The following is a 23,276-nucleotide window of genomic DNA, read 5'->3' as shown; positions in this document are numbered from 1 at the left end:
AAAATACTGTTACCTGTTTGAACCGATCTCTCTGCAATTGTAATTCTGTATTGTGTTTTTATTGCTATCCTGTGTATTGGTTGGCTAGCTGAACTGCTCAGAAAACGAACCTTTTCACTGTACCTCAGTACGCGTGACCATAAACCTGAGCTTGGTTCCTCACGTTTGCTTTGGTGCCACTCCTGAATTGTTTCTGTATGCCTATTCCCTCTTCCCTGTTTCCATCCCTCTCTTCCCTCGGCACAGTGCCTTCCTCTAGGACCTGTTTATTATGAAAATCTTTTTAGAATATACAAGTTTTAACCTTAAAATTATTAAAATTCACTCTATTTAGTGGTAGGAAACAAGAAGTTACCCTCTATCTTTATTGCAACACACAAGTATAATTGAGTAGACAGAATTGCTGGAGGAACTCAGCAGATCAGACAGCATCCGTGGGGAGAAATGATCAGTCAACATTTTTGTTGTTTGAGTTTCCTCATTTATTTTATAAATATGTGGAAATTGTTGCTGATGTGCCAAAGAAAAGTTAATTACAAGCTGTAGTACGAAGGCTGCCTGCACTAGTTGTTCTGAGGGAAGTGACGTGTACACTAGATTGGCATTATTTGGCATGTATTTGAAGAACTGTAGCCATAGTTTCATTTATTTATATTTCAGACCACAAATTCTACACCAACAGACTTGATTAGTAAGAGGCATTTAGTTAGATTATATAGTAGTGGGATAAAAGAGCTTGAAACCACATCATGTCATGAAGAAGAAATGTAAACCCGGGCCCAATGAATGCTGCCAGAGTCATGCAGCCAGTGCTTCTAGAGGCTCATTCAGCCATCGCCAGCTTCATTCATACAATTGTATCACAAATAAATATCTGCAACAATCCAACAGTGAATTAAGGTGTCTGGAATGTTCAAGTTTATTATTATCTGACTCTTTTATTAGCAGCCGAAACAGTTTTTTTCACGAACCACGGAGCACACACATAACAATTCACAGTAGATAACAATCACATATATACATTAAAATGTACTCATTTCATTTGTAAGAGACCCAAGGTTACAGGATACCATTCATCAATATCTCAGCCTGAGGGAAGAAGCCATTTCGCAGTCTGGCAATAATGATTTTGATGTTCCTAACCCTCCTTCCTGATGGTAGGTCATGGACACTGTGTGATAAATGATAGGGGTCCTCAATAATTCTTTGAGCCCTCTATGTGCATCACTCCTGGTGAATGTCATCAATAGATGAATTGGAGATCCCAGAGATCGTCTCATCCATTTTTATGATTACATGAGATGTGCACATTGATCCACCAGAGCGAGTAGGTGTTTTGGTAGGTTAGATCCATCACAAGAAGACACCACCACCACCCCACCCCCAACCACCTCTTTAATCTTGGTGATTACAGTTGCTTCCCCCCCCAGCAGGTGCCCCAGACCAGAGGTGTGACAATTATTCCCCCTTGCCATACAGACCATGGGTCCACCATTGCAACCCCCTCCAATAATTCCAGAGGCATGGAAGCCCACGCTCCGATATGAATGTCACATCTGCCTTGACCTTGACCAGGTACTACCAGGTATTTACACATCGTGTAGACCTTTGAACACTGCGCGTGCTGAGAGTTGCTGTTTTGATCTCCATTGTGGTTTATTTGAGTCTGCAATTGGCAATCCTACCTGAGCCCTCATGCCCTCCACTTTGATGACTTGCAGCACTATTTTCAGGCTAAGGTACAGGGTGTGGTGTCTCCTCAGGCGAAGCTGGTGGTGTTACTGGAGAGAAATTAGTCTGTGCTCCTGCATCTCGATGCTCTTTCTCCTTGTGCTGGTGGGGGCGATGGCCTCTGCACTGCTTCTGGTCTCCCAGAGCTTTGGGTGGGGATAGTGACAGCATTTGCTCTGAACCTAGGGGGTGGTGGTCTATGTACATCACAGTGTCTCCCAGACCTGGGGTGGGGGTGACAGTCTCTGCGTTGCTTTTTATCTGCTGGAGTGTGGTGGGGTGGGGGGGGGGAGGAACAGCCTCTGTGCAGCTCCCTCAATTGGACTTTCCCATAAACACATTTTCATCCTTTCTTTCCCCTGTCTTGGTGCTTCCTCTAACTTAATTGGATGCGCATGCTGGCTTCATCCTTGAACGATTAAATGGTGCTGGCCTCTGTTTGCGCCTGATCCTTTCCACTGTTTATGGAAGAGATTTCAAGTTTCTTTAGTGGGGATTTTTGGGGTTTCTTTCGTTTCTTGATAGTCTTCAGCTTTTCCTCTGCAGCTCCCACCTCGGGGGTTTAAGGTGGACCTGCTTAGGGTCTCCCCACTCTCCCTGGTCTCAGCCTCTACTGGGGTCTCTTTCACAGTTATGTAGAATTAACATGCTGATTCGCTGTAATCTAGTTGATTGGGCAGATACATTGTTCATTTGGGGAAAGAGAGAACTTTGGTTCAAAGTCTCATCCAAAAGAAATTTCCAATAATATAGAACTCTTCCAGGGCTGCAGTAAAGTGCCAGCATGGGCAGACCATAGTGCGGGAGCTTGATGTTATAAATGAGCACAAAGGTGAGGTACAATCATTCAGTCATATTAAAGAATGCAAAATTCTTGAGTTGGGGACGTAAGATTTACTAAAGATACAGACTTTGTTTTCTTTGAAACTGCATTTGCTTTCAGCCAGTAGTTGTGTCAAAAGTTTTACAAGACTGTCCTGGAGATTGAAATAAATCTGAGCTAGGAAGTTCACAATCGAATTGTATTTGTTTCATGAATTTAGATGATGAGGAATCCTCATTTTCAGTCTTGTTTCAGGACACATGTAACTGGGAAACCGCTGCTATAATTGGGAGCAACAGATCAATTATCCATTGATTAGGTTTGGCTGAAATCAGAACTCGGAAAAGGTGAAAGGTTTTTTTTTAAAATGCATATTCATTTCATTGCCAATTACAGTTTATTTTTCAACAATCCTATTTTGTAACATCTTTAGTAACTAAAACAAAGTGCTCTTTACAACCCAAAGGTTTAAATTGCTGAGGCGCCAGTTTAGTTGAAGTGGGTATCAAAGGCTTCTCAGATCTTTACTAAAATTAAACCTATATATTTTGTACTCGCTGTGTTTACAAAAATAAATGCGGTTAATCTAAAAAAAAGCCTTTTGAGACTGAAGTGACCTCTGCACTGAAATCCTGTGGTGCAATTGGTTGAACAAGTTACCAGAACCACCACCTCTGAGATTTCATAAAACCACCTATATGGTTCAACGCAATCAGGGACTGAGATTTCTATTGCAGATCAAATCAAGCAGCATCTCCAGCTGCACATGACAGCCTACTCATAAACCCAGAGAAATGTATTCTTAGCCTAACTTTTTACAATTAGAACTTTCTATTTTTGTAATGGGTTTCCATTTTCACTTTGATTTTTCCTGAAACATGACCGAATTTGTTTTATTCTTCAAAGGAGAAATACCTGCCTCCTACTGATTCAGTTGGATTGAACTGAGCAATGCAGGTAAACTGTATGATAACAAAAGGTACAGAGAATGATTAACTCCCTTAAATAGTAAAGCCCTCAATAAAAGGAGGTAGAATTAGCTTTAATTGGATTGTTTTTATTATAATGCATATTTGCTAAAAATCACATGCACCATGGAATATTTTTGCAAAATAATAAAGAAATAAAGGCAAATATAAAGACCTTGAAAGGAATAGAAGAACAGGCATTTAATGTGAATGTGAGATTGTGTGGGTGACGTGTATTAAAAGTATGATTTAATCATACAATATTAAGGAGGCGAATGCAAATAAAAAAAGTTGTTGAATATTGATTATGTTTATACTTTGAATGTTGATGCAAAGAAGTGACATAGTTAGATAATCCTGACTACTTTAGAGCTCTGGCCTCCCTGCTAAAGGATTTGCTTTGGCCTCCCAGTTGTGGTTGACCATGGGTACTGCGCCTCTGGTAGTTACTGTGAAGTGGTCTCTTCAAGATGCGGGGCAGAGTTGTTATAGAGATCTGCCTGTTGCCCATGCAATAGGTCCCCACATGCTAATGACAGGTCCAAAGGGACGACGTAGGTCGATACAGTTTGGTTCCAGCAGCCTCGCAGGAGTTGCCGAGCTGCTGCTGGGTAGAGTAGTCAGCCGCCTTCGGGATTCCGACTCCTTATCTTGCCTCAAGGCAGCGGAGATTTGAAAATGAAGTTTTCCCTCTTCTAGATGAGTTACCATCTGTGGTTAATGAGCCCCATCTGCCCGGAGCAACTGGTTTCAAGGTGACAGTGGCCCGCCTTTGCCCCTTCTCCTGTCAATGAGAACAACTCTGCCAGGCATAAGAACTATGCTACACATGAAGGCCAGGAATTGGACTTGGTTGTCTGAGGCTGTTTGAGTCACACGCCATGAAGAGCATTTTTGTAGCAGTGGGAGCTCGTCCCCACTACCGCCCTTCGGCTATGACAACCTTTAGAGCTTTAAACCTTTAAAAGATCTACAGTATTGGAAAAGCAGCAGTTCACTAATGACTGAAACAGTTAATTATGGTAGATTTAAAACATGCAGAGTTGTTGGTACAGCATGAAAACAGGCCCTTTAGATCACTTAATCCATTCTGAACATGACCATCAATGTCTACAAATTTTACAGTAATCCCAGTTTTTATTCTCCCCATTCTCTCATCAACTCCCTAAGCTTACAATTGGAGCATTAAATCATATTTAGTCTACCACACTGAAGGAGCCACAGGTAATTGGCAAAAATGTATAGGTGCATTGAGGAAAAGCTTAGATATGGATCATGATTTAAGGTTGCTAATATCGGCGCAGGTTTTACCGAAGGAAATGTTTAATCTCTGTCTCCGCATCTGCCTGATTATCTGAGCACTTGCAACATTGTTAGTTTTTGTGTTAGATTTCTACAACCTGCAGAACTGTATCACTAATAGAACTGCTGAGTTGACTAACCACATTTTTTTTAAAAATCAGAGTTAGAGCACAGGCCCTTCCGGCCCATGACCCGATGCTGCCCAAATCCACCAATTAACCTGCAAACCCCGTACATTTTTGGAACGTGGGAGGAAACCAGAGCACCCAGAAGAAACCCACGGGGAACGTGCAAACTCTTTACAGATTTGAAGCAGGTCGCTTGCGCTGTAATAGCATTGAACTAACTGTTGTGCTAAGTGCTGAAATTTTAACAATTTAAAAACATGATGCAGTAATTTTCACCTCTCACTGCACAGAGTGAAATCATTGTATTGAATTTCTCAAGCTCTACATTTCATGTCATTGCCATTATTATGTTAGAAGCTCCTATGTCCAGTTCCAACAGGTTTCCAAGCAGTGAGTTGTTTGGACATGGAGACAAGGGGCAGAGGAGGGAGGGGAGGGAAATGCCACTGAGCCCAAGGTCCCACTCCTGCCCAGGAGGTTGCTCTCCTTGATGATGCTGGGACAAGAGATTCATCTGACCGCTTGCAGCTGAGAGACAATGGCACACAGTTTGAGACGGAGAGTTGGAGAAAAAAGTCAATAGAGTAAGGTAAAGAAGAAATGCAAAGAGAGAGGGGATAGAGTTACCTGAAACGAGGACAATCGTCATTCTAATTTAATGTCGGGTGAATTTCTTTTCAACCTGTCAGGTCAGTTTGGCTCAGAAAAAAATTCGGATAAATGAGGATTTCTGAATTGTTTCTGATATCCCCATTTATACAAAATTTTAAACATTTTTCGGATAAATGAGTATTTCTCAGAATCCGATTTTGGATAATCGGAGCTGTACTGTATTTGGGATGTGGAGAAAAATCCATTCAGCATATGGTTGGGGGTGGGGGGGGAGGGGAAGGTAGGCTGGGGGAATTGTCCAAACTCTCTATGTTGACCGTATCAGTTGGGTTTGAACTTGGTTACTAGTGGTGTTAGGCGACAAACCTACTCGTGACACTGTGGGCAAGGTTTGACCATTTGGCAACCTAAAAGCTGGAAGCACGCTAGAAATGAATCTCTTCAAGGTTCAGAGTGCTTCACTGTGTTCTCATTGTTCAGTTTGTTAATGTTCATGTAAAGATGGTAGAGGGCAAGAGTTGATAGTTAATGTGGTAAACTGTTCTCTTTCTTCCCCCCCCCCCCCCCCCCCCCAGCCTATGTGGATTTCTTTCCAACCTGTTTCTGTGTGTTCACATGATGGGGAAGTATCACAAAATAGTTCTCCGTGACTTCCAGCGCCGTGAAACAAAGCAAGTTCCCGAATCCTGAAACAGCACTAACCTGCAAAATTGACTACATCCTAAAGTGTCTCACAAAGAGAAGGTGATAAATATGTGTTCAGCTGTTTCACCAAAAACCTGTTTTCTTCTGGTCAGGTTCGTTACTTGAAGATCATTGAAAAGAGTGGCTACCAGGCCTTGCCATGGGTTCGATATATTACTCAGAATGGAGGTAAGGAAAGTAGAATTTTACTAAATATTGGACTCATCAATGCTGAAATCAATTCACAAATGCCATTAATAGGTGCTGAAATATTTACAGCAGATTTTGTCTTTATTATCATCAGATTTCTCTTATTCCATTATATATCACAAAAATCCCTCCACAAAATATTATCTTTAGCCTTGATACTTTGTAATCTTGCTGGAGCAATTCCAGTTGAGATGCCTTGGAAGTGGTGGAAAAGAATGCTGGTATGAGATATCCACTTCCTAAAATCCCCAACTATTTTTGCATTTTAAGTCATTAAGTCACATGCAAATTCACATCTGGTGTTTGTATGCCTGTTTCAGCTCCTGCAGAATCAATGTTTTGCTACTCCCTTCAAACATCTAGAAGTTCTTAAAATCCTTTTACATTCCCTGCTCTTGGTTTGCTTTAATCTTTATTAATATTTTAATCACCTTGGTTCCTAAAATTCTTCCTGTTCTCAGACCTGCTATTATTCTTTGTAATTTCAAGCCATAATTTTGGTCTATTTCCATCCTTTGGTACTATATATAAAATGACCTGTTCCATTTGTTATGAACTAACAATCCTTTTAAATTTTGTTTGGGACTAAAGGGAACAGCAATGGAAAATCCAACAGACAATGGTAAATTAAAAATAATAGTTGTTTCATTAAACTATAGCATAACATTTCTTACTTAACTCTAAATTTAACCCTACTATGTGCAAATGTAAATGTGTGTGTATAATTAAAGTCCCATTCTAAAAAGTCAATCTTTAAAAGTTCAGCATCATTTTAGTCTTGCTTGAAGGTCTTAAATTGTCAGTTCAGAAATAATTATAAAGCGCTTTTAAAACATTATATCTTCAGGCCTTTTTATTCACAATGTGGTTATTTTCTTCCAAGATGAATTCACAAACCCAGACAAAGGTTAAACAAATGTGGTTATCTTCTCCCATGATTAGGTCACAAACCAGACAAGAGTTAAATGAAGTGGACCCAGTGGAAATCTGTCTTTTTTTCCAAAGAGACAGCAAAATGGTCTTCCTTATTTCAAAAGTCACTGTTTCTGTTTCCCCTTTCCCAGGAGTAGTGCACCAAAACAGCATCTTTCACAAGGTTTCAATTCCTGTGTGTCACAGGGTTTGGACTTCTGTAAACTCCAAACTGAACTGTTCCAAAACTCAAGTCAAAATGCCTGAATTCAGTAATATATTTATCCAAATCATGTGACCATTCACTGAGGTGAATCCAAATTCTTGGAAACCACATGACCATCAGTTTTATTTCTACCAAAATTCTGATCTTTTTCAAAACCATTGTATTTCCATAACAACCTCTGACCCTATCTCTGATCAAGAGGCATAAGTGGCTTTGATTAAAAACAGATAGCTTCCTCAGCAGTTCTTGAAAAATTAAGACTCACTTGAAATCCATTATCTCTGTCTGTCCAAGACACTCCAACTCCGAGAATGAACACTCTTCTCAGAAAACATTGGTTCTCTATAAATGTGCTGTGACCTATGTGTCACCCTGTATCAACCCACAGCTAACTTTCTAAGAATACAGATACAATATTTTAACTTTATAATTTACTTTACTTGGGCATTTTTATAAAAGAAATATAGTTTAACATTAAATTAAAGGTTAACACAAATCCGTTCCATATTATTTATTCCATAATGTGTTCTTGGAAAATGCCTTGAATACATCACATGAATTTGTTCTCCATGGAACCTGTGCTAGTATTTATTATTCAGTCAATGTCAAGATTAAAATTCAAAATTACAATGATACTATCTTTGTTAAAAAGCACCATGATTGAGTCTCATTCTTTTGGGCAAATGGAATATTTTTCATCACACTGGCAATTGTACATTGGAGGTGGTAGGGAGGCTTGTATTGCCAGAAGGATGAGTCAAGCTACACAATACTCACTCTCTGAGCTGCTCTTGTAACAACAGTATTGCTTTGGAGGGACTAGTTGAGTTTCTTGTCACTGGCCATGCCTGGATGTTGATGGAAGACTGGTGAATGCTAGAAGTAGGTTGTTAGGCTCCCTTTTGTTAGAGATGGTACTTACATAGCACTGAGCTAGAGTAGATGCACTGGCTGTTACCAGCATATGTCTGCATGTGTTCTGGATTTTGCTTTGTGTGGACATGGGCTGCTTCATTTTCTGAGGAGCAAATGAAATTAGGCATTGCAAAATCATCTGAAAGCTTCCCTACTTTGGACTTTGTGGTGAAATTAAATGATTGATGAATCTGAAGATTGATGGCTGAGCACATTGCCTATCACGGGGTGGCCAAACTTACTTAATATAAGAGCCACATATGATAAGCTTAAGATGTTCGTGAGCCCTGCAAGACATGAAAAAATATTATACACATTTTTACTGTTATTTGTACATTTTATTGCAAAAATATATATGTTAATATTATATGTATGTAATAATATTTATTCTTGTGTGTAGTTTTTAAACTGCTAATTTGTATTAGTTTCAATAAACAAAAAGTACACATATACCGCATAGTTTGATGTATGTCGACCCCCAATTCTCAGCCTGAGTTGGCCAGTTGACTGGCGTATGTCGACCCCCAAAGATCATGATGCCTAAGATAGGCCGTTGTCTGGCAAATATGTCGACTCCCAAAGATCACATGGTTTGATCAGCTGGGCGTTGGCTGGAGGTAATTGCTATCAAGGAGGGTCCATCAACACAGCCAACTCGCAACAAAAATATAAAGCAAGTTCTATGTTCAAAGTGATAGAAATGGCCAAGAAAACCAACAACTGCTGCTGCAAGGAAATTTGATGTATATGAGATATTGGTATGAGATTGGAGGAAGAAAGATGAGACTTTTAAGAAAAATACCAAAAAGGCAACGTTCTTTGAAGAAAGGAAACACTGAAAATCATGTTGCAGAATGGGTACGTGAACAGAGGCAAGATTGCTTCATAGACAACCAAAATAAAATAGGAACATTTGCACTGCAGGGGACGAAGTCGCACCCAGACCTCAGTGATGATTTTTGGGGCTACAGTCGGCTGGTGCAATCGTTTCATGAACAGGAAAAATCTGGTATTACACCAATAAACAAAAATTGCACAGAATCATATTTCCGCGAGATGCACGTTATATATCAAAAAGCCGCATGTGCCTTGTGAGCTGTGGCTTGCAAGCTATGGCCTAGCCACCCCTGGCCTACAACAGTGTCCTAGGTTGGACTGATTGTCCTCCAAAAGCCGCATCCTTCTGTAAGATTTGACTAAATGCTTTCCCCTCAATACCAATTGACTTCAGTTGTAATAAGACTCTTTAATGAAATAGTCAAATGTTGTCCTTTTGCCTATGGAATTGACTGCTTTGATCCAAGTGGTCTGGGCGAAACACATAACTGAACTTTTGAGTCAGTGTTGCTTGTCAATTACACCTTCAGTCATCTACTGATGATTGAGAATAAACTGAGTAGTTAATTGTCAGGTTGCACTAATTTTGATCTTTCGTACATGAACAAGACAACATTAATAAAACAATCTTTACCAGAAAAAAATCAAATAGTTGTAAGAAAATAAATGATATTTGACACATTTATTAGAGTTCTTTAAAAATATAATTGGCAGGGTGTTAGAGCCTGCAAAGTTGGACTTTCAAACACCATGCAGTAAAGTCTAGTATCGCAAGGTACTATTGAGAGCCATATATCAGTAGAGGATTGAGGTACTATTGAGGGCCATATATTAGTAGAGCATTGAGGTACTATTGAGGGCCATATATAAGTAGAGGATTGAGGTACTATTGAGGGACATATATCAGTAGAGGATTGAGATACTATTGAGGGCCATATATTAGTAGAGGATTGAGGTACTATTGAGGGCCATATATCAGTAGAGGATTGAGGTACTATTGAGGGCCATATATCAGTAGAGGATTGAAGAGCAGTTTACAGACAAAACAAAGAAGGAATAAACAAGTTCCTTTTCAGCTGGATGAGAAATAACTAATACTAAGTGAGATCAATGCTACGGCTATTTGCAAATTGTATGAAGGAGCTAAAAATATTGTACTCAGATGTGTTGCTGATACAAAATGTGGGGAAAATGTACAAGAAATCTGAAAATTATCATGACAAATTTAGCAGGAATAAAATGTATCAAGAGTAAATGTGAACTTATCCACGAATTGGAATAGAAAAGCAGAATATTATTAAAATAGAGCAAGAGCCTAATGATTTACGCATATCCTTGTACAGGATTCACAAGATTCGCTTGCAAATTAAAAAAGTAGAGAGGGTGTTAATGAAAGAAAGATGGAGTACGATATAGGGAGGTCTTGTAACAAATATACAGGACTTTGTCTAAGCTGGAGAATTGTGTACACTTACCCTTTCTTTGATGAAAGTATATAAACAAGTCTTGTAAAAAGTCAAGGGAACATTGCCCAGTCCTCATCGAAGGCTCAGTAGTGATCAAGGGTCAAGAACTTCAAATTTGTGGGTGTCCTGGAGCCTCCGTATCAATACAATCATGAAGAAGGCTCACTAGTGGCTATACTTTGTGAGGTGTCTGAGGAGATTTGGTATGTCACCAAAGACTGTCAAAAACTTCTACAGATGTACCGTGGAGAGCTTCTGGTTACATCACTATCTAGTATGGAGGTACCGACTCAGGACAAGAAAAATCTCCAGAGGGTTGTCAACTCGTCCTGCACCATCACAGGCACCAGACTTTCACTCCATTGAGGACCTCTACAAGAGGCAGTGTCTTAATAAAGCAGCCTCTATTGTCAAAGACCCCACCACCCAGGTCATTCTGCTACCATCGGGAAAAAGGTACAGGAGCCTGAAGACGAGCACTCAGCAGCTCAAGGACAGCTTCTTCCCAGCTGCCATCAGATTCCTGAATGATCAATGAACCAAAGACACTGCCTTACTTTGCACTATTTTTTTTAATTTATTGTTGTAAAAGTGGTTTATATGAATATTGCACTATGATGCCACCACAAAAACCGTATTTTATGTCTTAGTTGTGACAATAACTGATTCTGAAATAATTAACGATTCCATATATGTCCTTGTACCTCTTCTTGGTGCCTGCCACATTGACCACCCATATATAACCATATAACCGTTTGCAGCATGGAAACAGGCCATGTCGGCCCTTCAAGTCCGTACCGATTCACTTGAAGGTTGAAATGATTAGGTGATATTTATTGGAACTTTGGCTGTTCTGAGGGGCTTGAAATGGTGCCTTCTGTGTGGCAGTTTTCCTGTTGGGGAAATCTAGTACTTTACAACAGCCATTCTCGATAGAGGTCGTACACACCGCACCCCCTCCCCCCCCCTCCCCACCCAAGCCACAAAACATTTAAAGGGGCCATGGACTGAAATTATAAAATATTTTTCATGTAATTGGTAGCAGAGAAGTATGAAAGAAAAGGGAGCCCATAAAATTTGAACATATTTCTAAGGGGGCCATAGCCAAAAAAAGATTGAGAATGGCTGCTGTAGAGCACAGCCTCAGAAGAAAAGATTGACCATTTAAGTCTGAAATATAATTTTCTTGTGTATTATCTCAAGAGGCAAAAAGACGCTGTCGAGTTTTGCTTGGTTTAAGCTAGTTTCTTGGAATAGAAAGCAATCAAGAGTTACAGGAATCAAACAGTAAAATAATGCTCAGATGAGTCATGATTTAGTTGTTGATGAAGCAGATTGGTAGGCTGAAAAGTCCACTGCTCCAATCACAGAAGCTCTGTGGTACCCTTACTGCAGGGTCCATTTTACAATTAGAGTCCAATAACTGCTTTATTGTTTTTATATTTTCTCTGGAATAATCCAACAACAATTTAAAAAACTTTCTAAACAAAAATTATTGAATTTATCACCTATAAATCATGTTCCTTTTTTTAAGTTCTGTAAATTAAAGAAAAGCTGCTTCTCAGACATGTATCTACCATGAAAGTCTTTGATTGATAGCAACCATAGGTGGCTGAAACAGAGTTGCCTAATCCGTAAATTATTCCACATATTTGGGGATAGTAGCAACCGCATCAAACTACTCTGTACCGCTTCTGAATCTGAAATCACTAAGAGTACAGGAACTTTCATGGAGGATGGGAAACACCCTTCCCAAGGACTCTACTGATCCAGCTGGGATTTTATAGCAATTTATGTCTGCGTGCTTCATGGTTGTTGGTTCATAAAGGACAAGATTCAGTGGAAGAAGTTATGCATATGACCTCCGGATTGCATCATGGCTTGGCTTCACGAATGAAGATTTAGGAAAGGGGCTGCAGGCTCGCTGGTGGCTGATGAGGCCAATGCGGGACAGACTTGCCTGGCTGCGAGGGAAATTCTGTTCTGGGTTTGGTGCTGCTTTGTCACGGTTCTTCCTCCAACTTCTTTTGTCCTCAATGCCAGCCCTGCTGGCATTCTGGGGACAGAATGGCGAATGGTGTGACGCCAGGCCATGTGATCGGAAGCTAGAGCAGACCATGGTCAATGTGACAGACACCAAGGGATTTCTTCAGAGAGTCCTTGTATCTTTCTCGGAGCCCCTCTGTCATGTTGGCCAATGGAGAGTTCGCCATACAGCACAATCTTGGGGAGGCGATGATCCTCCATCCTAGAGATGTGCCCTGCCCAGCGTAGCTGCGTCTTCAACAGCCTGGTCTCGATGCTGATAACCTCCACCTGAACTTCAGTGTCGGTGATGAAGTCGCTCCAGTGGATGTCGAGGAAGGTGCAGAGGTAGCATTGGTGGAAGCACTCAAGGAGATGTAGATGGTGACGGTGGATGACTCACGACTCAGAGCCCTACAGGAGAGTGGTCAGTACAACGTGCCTTTCCTCAGATACTTGTCGATCCAGACTCTTGTCCAGCCTGCCGAATGCACTGTTTGCCTTTGCCAGTCTGTTCCCAACCACTTTATCGATCTTGGCATCTGACGAGATGGTGCACCCCAGGTAGCTGAACTAGTGGACAGTTTTTCGCCCATTCTCGCCGATGGTAATGCAGGGAGGGTGGTACTCCTCCTGAGGTGTGGGCTGATGGAGAACTTCTGTCTTCTTCAAGCTAAGCTTTCCAGTCAAAATAGCTTGGCAGCCTTCACAAAGCAGGATGTTATACGCAGCAAGGCTGTCTCTGTATGGGCAACAAGGGCAGCAAAGAGTAGGTCTCGAATGAGTGGCCCCAATATCTTGGTGTAGGAGTGTAGTCACCTCAGGTTGAGTAGGCAGCCATTGACGCAGTATCAGATATTGACACAGTCCTTGTCATCAAGGTCTTCTGTGGCCCTTTGGAGCATCATACTGAAGAAGAGGGTAAAGATGCAACCCTTGGTTTACACCGTTGCCTATTGAATATGGCTCTGAGAGTTCGTTGTTGTGTCTGACTTGGCCACACTGATCTTCATGTCGCTGGACGACCATGCTGAGGAACTTTGGGAGGCATCCAAGACGTTCCATGATTTGCCACAAACCTTTCCTGCTCACAGTGTCGAACGCTTTTGTAAGGTTGACTTGTCCCAGCTGGTACATTATTTCCTCTGAGTCAGAAAATGCTATGTTCCAATCCTGTACCAGCAGTGATATCTGGGCTTGAAGAGCTGAGAGTGTCAACCCTAGTGGTGGTGATGTCTTCAGGGTATGATGTTGAACAAGATTTTACTTTATCAATGAACATAATACCCTTGTAGTCATACACCACAGCAGTGAGAACACTTTGAAGGTGCTACTCTGCCTGGGGGGAAAAAAAGCAATTGCTAACTTTCAGAAAGGGACATGAAAGATGGAACAAAAGCAGATGAAGAGGATTGAATACATAACCAATAATATATGTCTGGCCCCTGTCTCCTCATCCCTGCCGATCTTCCATGTGCCTTGCCCTCCTTACTGCAGAATGTGCTGGAAGAATTAGCATTTTTATTTAAGTTTTCCTCTTCATTTCTTCCAGCAAAACAGTCCAGTTGCCTCTTCTCAGTTAAGAAACTATTACTGGTGAAATGACCAAGAGGAAAATGAGAATATGTCTTTTAGGAGCATGTTGAGCTTGGTTGGAACAGTGTAGGTGGGAATGGTAATGAGGCTGCAAATTAATATGTTAGACAACTGGAAGTTCAAAGTTGTCCTTGCAGACTAAACAGATGCAAAAAACCAAGTTCCAACAGATCTATTTGAATGGGTGCTTCAACCAGAAGGACTGTTTGGATCCATGGAGGGTGAGAAGAGAAGAGATACAAGGGTAAGTATTGCATATCCTGTTGCACAGGCAAAGTGCCATGAGAAGGAGCATCGTTGGTGGAAACGTAAGAGTTAATCCAGACCTGTGTGGAGGGAATGATGAAAGGGGCAAAGTGTGCCTGTGGATATTATCAGATTAGAAGTTCTAAAAGTTATAAAAGATGTGGTTAACTTGGAAAGCTGGTGTGTGATAAAGAAGTGGCAGAAAGGCAAGAGTTGTGAGGCAAATGAAGCAGGCACAGCTCAGCACTTTGTCCACTATGATAAAGTGGCATCACGGTTACTGAGAAAGAAAGTAATCTCAGAAGCATTGGAAAGGAAAGTTATGATCACTTTGAAAAGGAGAATTCAACGGTACCTATGAGAATCCCTGCAGAAGCTGGCGACCGTATGATATCTATTCCTAAGGTCAAGCCAGAACATCTATCGAGAGGGTGAATCTTCACAAGGCATCAGACCCTGATGGTACCTGGGAGGGAACTGAAAAATCTGTACCTACCAACCAACTAGCAGGAGTGTTCATAGACATTTTCAACCTCTCATTGCTGCAGTTAAGAAATTCCCACCTGCTTCAAAAGGACATCAATCAACCCGGTCGGTGCCCAAGAAGATCAGAGTGAACTGTCTCAACGACTATCGCCCAGTATCACTCAAATCTACTGTGATGCAATGGTTTGAAAGGTTGATTGTGGGCAGAATTAACTCGTACCTAAGAAACAATCTGGACCCAATGCAATTCGTCTCCCACGACAATTGTTCCACAGCAGATGCGATCTCACTAACTCTTCACTCAAACCCTGGATCACCTAGACAACAGTAACATGTACATCAGGCTGCTTTTCACTGACTACAGCTGAGTTTTGAACACCTACCGTATCCTCAGTTCTGGACAGCAAGCTTCAAAACCTGGGCCTCTGCACCTCCCTCTGCAACTGGATCCTTGACTTCCTCATCAGGAGACCACAGTCGGTATGAATTGGAAAGAACGTCTCCTCCTTACTGACAGCATATGTGCACATCAAGGATGTGTGCTATCTTGAGCACTGCTCTACTCGGTCTACACAATTGTGGCTAGGCAAAATTCAAGTGCCATCTACATATTGACAGAATTACAGATGCCAATGGGGAAGTGTACAGGAGTGAGATAGATCAGCTGGTTGAGTGGTGTCACAACCTTGTACTTAACATTAGCAAAACTAAGGAACTGATTGTGGAATTCAAGAGGGGAAAATCAGGAGAACACAAACCAGTCCTCATCGAGGAGTCAGTAGCGGAAAGGATTTAAGACTTCAAATTCCTGGGTGTCAACACCTCTGAAGATCTGTCCTGGGGTCTCCATGTCGATGCAATCAAGAAGAAAACTTGCCAGTGGCTATACTTTTTGAGGAGTATGAGAAGGTTTGGATATCACCAAAGACTTGACCACTTCTACAGGGGTACAATGGAGAGCATTCTGACTGGTTGCATCACCATCGGGTATGAAGGTGCCTATGCCCAGGGCAGGAAAAGGCTGCAGAGAGTTGTGAACATGGCCAGTACTATTATAGGCATTAGTCTTCACTCCATTAATGACATCTACAAGAGTGGTCTCTCAAGAAAGCAGTCTCTATCCTGAAGGAGCCCCCACTACCCAGGCCATGCCCTCTTCCCACTGTTACCATCAGGAAGGAGGTGCAGGAGCCTGAAGATGAACACCCAGCAGAACAAAAGCAGTTTCTTCCCCTCCGCCATCAGATTTCTGAATGGACAATGAACCACAGACACAGACCTTTTCTTTTTGCACTAATTTATTTATTTTTAAAAATGTAATTTATATCAGCTTTGCACCTGTAATGTTGGTGCAATTCATTGAATTTCACGGCAATAAATTCTGATTTTGTTATGATGGGTGTAGATAGAGTAAATGCAAGCAGGCTTTTCCCACTGTTAGGAGAGATAAAAATAAGAGGGCATGGGTTAAGGGTGAAAAGGGAAAAGTTGAAATGGAACATTAGGGGGAGTGGTTGGAGTGTGGAACAAGCTGCTAGCTAATTTGGTAAACGCAAGCTCAATTCTGACATTTAAGAAACATATTGGACACATAAATGGAGGGATTTGGTCCGGGTGCAGGTCAGTGAGAACAAGGCAGAATAATTGATCAGCTCAGACTAGAAGGGCCTGTTTCTGTAATGTAGTGTTCTAATGGAGTACAGCCTAGTAGAATGGAATGGAGCCCTTAAAGGAAGCGAGTGAGAAGGAGGGCAGTCAAGAATGTTGTGGGAGTTTCTGTGTTTATAATGGTCATGGATCCATAATCTATCTCCTAAGATGGAAATGGAGAAGTTGACAAAGGGAAGTAAAGGGTTGACAGCAAAATTGATGAAATTCTTCAGTTCAATGCAGAGCCTAAAACAATGCTGATATCATTATCAAAGACTTCCTCTATAAAATGGGAGACCACTTGTTCTGGAGCACATGATTCGACAAATCTTTTTGCTTGTGTTTATAAAAGTTTGGATGGAAAAGGCATGAACTCTATATCAAGTTGACTGGCACGTCATCAGTATTTCTGTAACACCAAGCCTCCAATTTTAAAAGATGACAGAACAAAATAGCAGAAACATATATTTTATGCAGAACATCTGAAATGGACTGCACCCTATCAGTGAAACTTGACCCTCTGTGTCAGGTTAGTTTAAAGCTCTGAGCTTTAAAATAAGATGGATAATTAAAAAATATAAAGATTTCTAATGCTATTAGAAATGATCTTAAAATTTTGTATATCTCACTGCATTTTGTTCCAGAACAGAAATTATTTCAAAAGTGTTGGATTTTCGGATATCACAGAAATTTGGATTAGTGGAGAAAAGTGGCATTAACCCTTTGGACTCCGACCATTTTTAACCTTTCGTAATATACACTCTGGACTGGGTCCATGGGTAAACCATTACAGTAGGAACACCAGCACGAACCAGCTGGTTGGGTATAAAACCAGTCCCGGAATATATGTACTTGTTGGTAGTCTCACAAAACCAGGACATGGAGTACGTGCGTTTGTCGGTAACCCCGAAATCCAGGAGACAGACTCCCAAGGGTTAAGGTAAAAAACCAGCCAGGATCATTTTGAATGAGGACTGACCAGCTTCTTCCTGCTTCTGTTTCTTATGTCCATGGCATTCTTGATGTTAAAAAGCTACACATAAATGCTGGAGATCTGAAATCAAAATCCTTCTGAAGAAAGGCAGTCTACCTGAAATGTGAATACTTTCTCTCCCAGCGGATCTTGGCCTTCTCTACTAAATTGTTCAGCAAGTCTTTGTCTGATATTCCATTTCTGTATAGCCTTTAGCGATATAGTCTTTCCCAATTATGTAAACTAAGAGCCAGTGTAAATATTTTTCAACTTTTCATATGAATTAAATTCCTCATTCATCATGGCAGCTTATTGCTACACCCTCCTAAGACCCACAATGCCTTCTGTCAGTACATGGGTATTAACTGCACAGCAAGGTCCACCAACATTTTTTTTACACCTGGAGCACAGCTGCTGCAGGTCTGTAATGTGCGGGCTTTTTATTTGAAAGCTAGTAGAAAGTTTTGTACAGTAAGTTTGTTGGGAAGTAAGCAGTCCTTTGGGATGCTGCACTCAAGTCTGGATGTAGCCTGCTGCTTTTTCATCATATTTTGTTTTGTGTTTTTGGTGAATAAAGGTCTGCTGAAAATGTTAGAAAGTGCAGCTGTTGTCTGGTTTGCTTAGTGCCAGTGGGTTGAGAGCCATCAAGACCAGGCAGATCCGAGATTCATTTGCTGATCTGGGTTGAGTTAGCTCCTTTCTGCCAAGTGTCAGGGGGCATGCTGTAATTCACGTCAATTGGACCAAAGAAGAAAGAAATTCAGCCAGCGCTCCCAGGGTATTATATTGTATAACCAGTTGGCTGAGGTACCAGAAGATTGTTAGCACCTGTATGGCACTGGCACAGATTGGATTAGGCTATAAAATAGAGGAAGAGGAGAAAAAAAAAAGTCTGCCAGATAGTGAATGTTAAACAGTTGCAGAGAGGCTTGCATTTGACTGCTATCCTGGAGGTGTACTTGGGGACATATGTTGGCGTAATGCTACAACTAACAATTTGAAACTAGGCTGAAAGACACTCCCTTGTTTATTTGACTTCAGTATGATTTTGATTAATTTTGCTCACAGTTAGCCTAGCCTTTAACGCAATGATATTGCTGTGCCAGTGACCCGGGTTCAAATCCACCGTTGTCGGCAAGGAGTTTGTATGTTCTCCCCATTTCTGTGCCGGTTTCCTCCCACCCTTCAAACGCATGGGGATTGTAGGTTCATTGGTGTAATTGGGGGGGCACAGGCTCGTGGGCCGGTAGGGCCTATTCTGTGCTGCATAACTAAACTAAATTAAACTAATTTGATTGTGTTTTTGAGGAGGTAGGTAAGAAGATTGGAGAAGGCAGTGTCATAGACATTAGCTAGATGGACTTTTGACAATGTCCCGCAACAAAAGCACATGGGATCCAAGGCAAGTCAGCTAATTGGATCCAAAATTGGCTGAGTGATAGGAGTAGACAGTGATGGAAGGATATTTCTGTGACTAGTGGTGTACTGCAAGACTTGGTGCTGGACGCTTCTCTTGATTGTGTAAGAATGTAGGAGGTATGATTTAGCAAGTTTGAAGATGAGGCAAAAATTGATGCTTTTGTGGATAGTGAGAAAGATTGTCCAAAGCTGTAGCAAGATGTATATCAGATGAAAAATTGGGTGAAGCGCTGGGAGATGGAATTTAATCAGAATTAAGTAGGAGGTAATGCGTTTTGAAAGGTCAAATAGAGGTGTTCGGTGTTTTGGTGAATACACAGTATTCACTGCTCAAGAGGTTGATGATCCGAGAGACCTAGGGGTTCCTTGAAGCTGGCAACACATGTTGAATGTGTGGCAAAGAAGGCATATGACAATGCTTACCCCCCCCCCCCCCCCTTAGGTTGGGGCATAGAATATAAAAGCTGAGACGTTACATTGAGCCTGTGCAAAATATAAGTTGGACGACAGTTGGAGTGTTCGCTGCTGTTCTGGTTTTTGCACTGTAGGAAAGATGTGGTTACACTAGGGAGAGAGCAGAGGACATTCATTTTGCCTGGATTAGAGGATTTGGTCATGGCAAAAGATTAGATAGGTTGAGCTTGTTTTTCCTGGATTGAAGTAGCCTGAGGACTGACATGATAGAGGCATCAGTAAAGTAGATAGAATCTTAGAAGGAGTTCAAAATCAGGAGACATAGGTTTAAGATGATTTTAGAGGAGATTTGCTGGGCTTTCTTGGCTATGGAGCTGGTGTTGGGGGACCAGATGAGATTCTTCTCCGAGTTCAGACCAAGAAACATGGTACTCTTGACCACCTCAACGGTAGAGCCGTCAATGGTCAGCAGAGAGTTTTCCCTCTGGGCTCGCCTGATTGACAACCACCTTTTTTGTTTTATTAACATTCAGATGCAGGTTGCTGGCTCTGCACCAGTCCGTTAGTGACTGCATCTCATCTCTGTACGCTGACTCATCATTCTTGCTGTTAAGGCCCACCATGGTCATATTGTCAGTGAACTTGGTGATGTGGCTTGAGATGTGTTTTGCTGCACAGTCCTGAGGCAGCAGAGTTTACAGCAATGGTCTGAGCATGGGGTGGGGGTGGACGCGGCGCCGTGCTCAGTGTATTGGTCTTAGAAGTGTTTGCGATCTGGAATGCCTGAGGTCTCCCCATCAGGAAGTCAAGAATCCAATTGCGGAGGGAGGCGTTTTGTCCCAGCAGACCCAACTTCCTTATAAGGTACTGTGAATGTGGAACTGAAGTCAATAAGCAGCATTTGAACATGCATGTCCTTATTTTCCAGGTGGGTGAGGGCTAGATAGAGGGTGGTGGCGAGGGGATCGTCTTTAGAACGGTTTGATCTATATGCGAACTGCAGGCAGTCCCATGAGGAGGGGGGAGCAGGAGCTTGATGTGCCCCATGACGAGACTCTTGAAGCACTTCATGATGGTAGATGTGAATGCAGGACACTGATAACTTCAGCACGGGGACGATGGTGGGGGCTTTGAAGCATGTTGGAACCACAGTGCTGCTCAGGGAGAAGTTAAAAATTTTGGTGAGAACATCTGCCAGCTGAGCCGCACATCCCCTGAGCTCTCTGCTGGGAATGTTATCTGGACCAGCATCTTTCAATGGGTTGACCTTGCCTAATACTCCTCACATCGGCCACTGTAAGACACAGAACCTGATCATTTGACCAACCATTTCAATTCTGCATCCCACTCCCATGCTCACAACTCTGTCCATGGCCTCATGTACTATCCCCACTGAGATCACCCATAAATTGGAGGAGCAACACTTGAATTTTTGTCTGGGCATTCTCCAACCAGATGGCATTAACCTCAACTGCTCCAGTTTCTGCTAACCTACTCTCTGTTCTCCCTCCCTCCCTTTCCCCTTAGCCCTCCACTTCCTCCCCTCTCAATTCACTGAGCCATCCCTCCACCCCCTGTTTGTTGCTGTGCCCTCCCTCCTTTATCCACCCATTACCTCTTGCCTTTGGCTCCACGCTCCTACCCCTCCCCCACCGTTTTGTTTGGGTGCCTGCCGACAATTTTCCATACCTTGATGAAGGGCTCGTCCGAAATGTTGGTTATGTATCTTTATATTTGCTCTATATAGTGCACTGTTTGACAGCTGAGTTTCTCCAGCTTTGCGATTTCACTTCTGCAGCTCACACAGAATCCTTCAAGGGGATGTGAAGATGTCTTCTGTAGCATCCCAGTTCCTTATCTGTGACCTAATCTCATTGAATGAAACTATTTCCCATCAGACTTTTAGGTTTTATTCAAATATTTAAGATATTACAATATTATTTCTTTTAAATGACCAACTTGAATTCACATTTTTTAAATTGATTGCGACCACTTAAATCATCCATTCAAAGGGAGCAAAGATGTACAGCAATGGCAAGCAACTTATTTTTCTCTTTGTATTAGTCAACTATATGCCTAATTTTCAGGGTTATTGTATGTGGTGTTCAGGTGGTGCTGGCCTCTGAGAGGGATGCTGAACAAAATGGGAATTTTACTTTCTTATAATTTTGAATGAATGCTTTGTAAACCACCTAGACAAATCCTGATTCTTTGAAATCCAAGTGGGATTATAGTTGATTTTCCCCAAGGCAATGATCCGAGACTTGCCACTGGAGTGCAAGAAATCTTTGTGGTTGAGTGAGTCCTCCCTCTGCTCAAGAATGGAGCTCCACCCTCTCGGGTACGCAGCGCTATCAGACAAGCTGTGACTCATTTTCTGTTGTAAATGAAGAGTTTATGAACGCTGTGCAGCCTCAGTAACAGCCTTTCGGGTTCTCTCCATTGATCGATGTCTGCTCTTTGACTGGGAAGGAGTCTGGATCTGCCACAGCACATTGTCATGTGGTGCCTGACCTGGCTACTATGGTTACTGCGCAAATTATTTTTCATGCCAAAACTGGTGGTATCTCAGGAATGGAAAAAATATATAGAAGTGCTAGAGAGAAAAAAAATAAAATTATGTTTTCTTTGAATATTCTTTCAGTTATGTAAAGATTGAAGGTTATGAATTCTGACTGGTGGCCAATATCCTGAGTGATACGTACTGAGCATGGGTGACCAATTGTAAAGGAGAGAGGAAAGAGCATGTAAAGGCTGGGACCAAAGAAGGTGACCATTAAGCCAAGCCTTGATTTGCAACCTGGAGGAATGAAAGTCTTGTATTGATAGCAATGATACTTGTCCTGCCTTTACTTTTTAAAAGTTTAACCTGTCTTTATATTGGCTGAATCAAAATCCAATACCCATTTGTTGACAGTGTGAGGGAGCTATGCGTAATTAGCCAGCCTATCAGTTGCCCCCAATATATTTGCGGTAGATGTCGACATTTTACCTATTGTGCAAAGAACGAATTGGCTATGAAAAACAGCAATGATTTTTATTTCTAGATCAAAAGTTTAAAATGTTCTCCTTCAGTCTGCACATGGGTTTGAAACCCTTTTCTGCAGTCTTGTTCAATGCATTTTGGGCTAGGCTCAAAATACTGTTTCCTCTCAGCGTTAACCTGTCTCATGCAGGTCGCGTATTTCCCAACAGCTTCTGAGTTTTATCAATTTATCACTGCTTTCTGTTCTGGAGATTTCATCACTGAATTCTCTCTGAAGATGCAAACTAATGATATCAAATTGATCTAGGCAAGTCTGTATACATTTTTACCTATGTCACATTATTATGTATGAAGAATTTCAACCCCTCTTTTAATTGTTTTCTGGTTTCCTCAGCCAACCTACACTTCTGCCTTAGGCATTTGTCATTTTTGCTGAAAAGCATTCACAAAGATCAGATTGCTTCAAGTTAGGGTACAAAGCCTTCTCAGATTCCTCACATTTTGCTCCAAGCACCAGTAAACCATCTGACCAAAAGTATTTGAAGAATCTAAAAGTTCTAAAATTAAATGTTGAAAATCTTCCCAATTGGACCCTTTGCTTGATGTTTATTTATCCTTCCTACTCTGATCTAGTTTTAGCACTTGTGGGTTATTTTATTGGAAGCAT

General features: G+C 41.5%; 1 protein-coding gene across 2 annotated transcripts in view; it reads left to right on the top strand.

Annotated features, from left to right (window-relative positions):
* Nucleotides 1–23,276, top strand: part of LOC138758904 (AP-1 complex subunit mu-1) — a 141,572-nt gene that overhangs the window by 103,422 nt on the left and 14,874 nt on the right. For both annotated transcript variants that reach the window (XM_069928488.1, XM_069928489.1), the window contains one exon: nucleotides 6,362–6,437. In XM_069928488.1, coding sequence (XP_069784589.1) covers nucleotides 6,362–6,437 — 76 coding nt within the window. The remainder of the gene's footprint in view (nucleotides 1–6,361; nucleotides 6,438–23,276) is intronic.

This window comes from Narcine bancroftii, chromosome 3 (assembly GCF_036971445.1).
Source record: "Narcine bancroftii isolate sNarBan1 chromosome 3, sNarBan1.hap1, whole genome shotgun sequence".
NCBI lineage: Eukaryota > Metazoa > Chordata > Chondrichthyes > Torpediniformes > Narcinidae > Narcine > Narcine bancroftii.
Note: the sequence above shows the minus strand (reverse complement) of the source record. Positions and strands in the feature narration are given on the sequence as shown.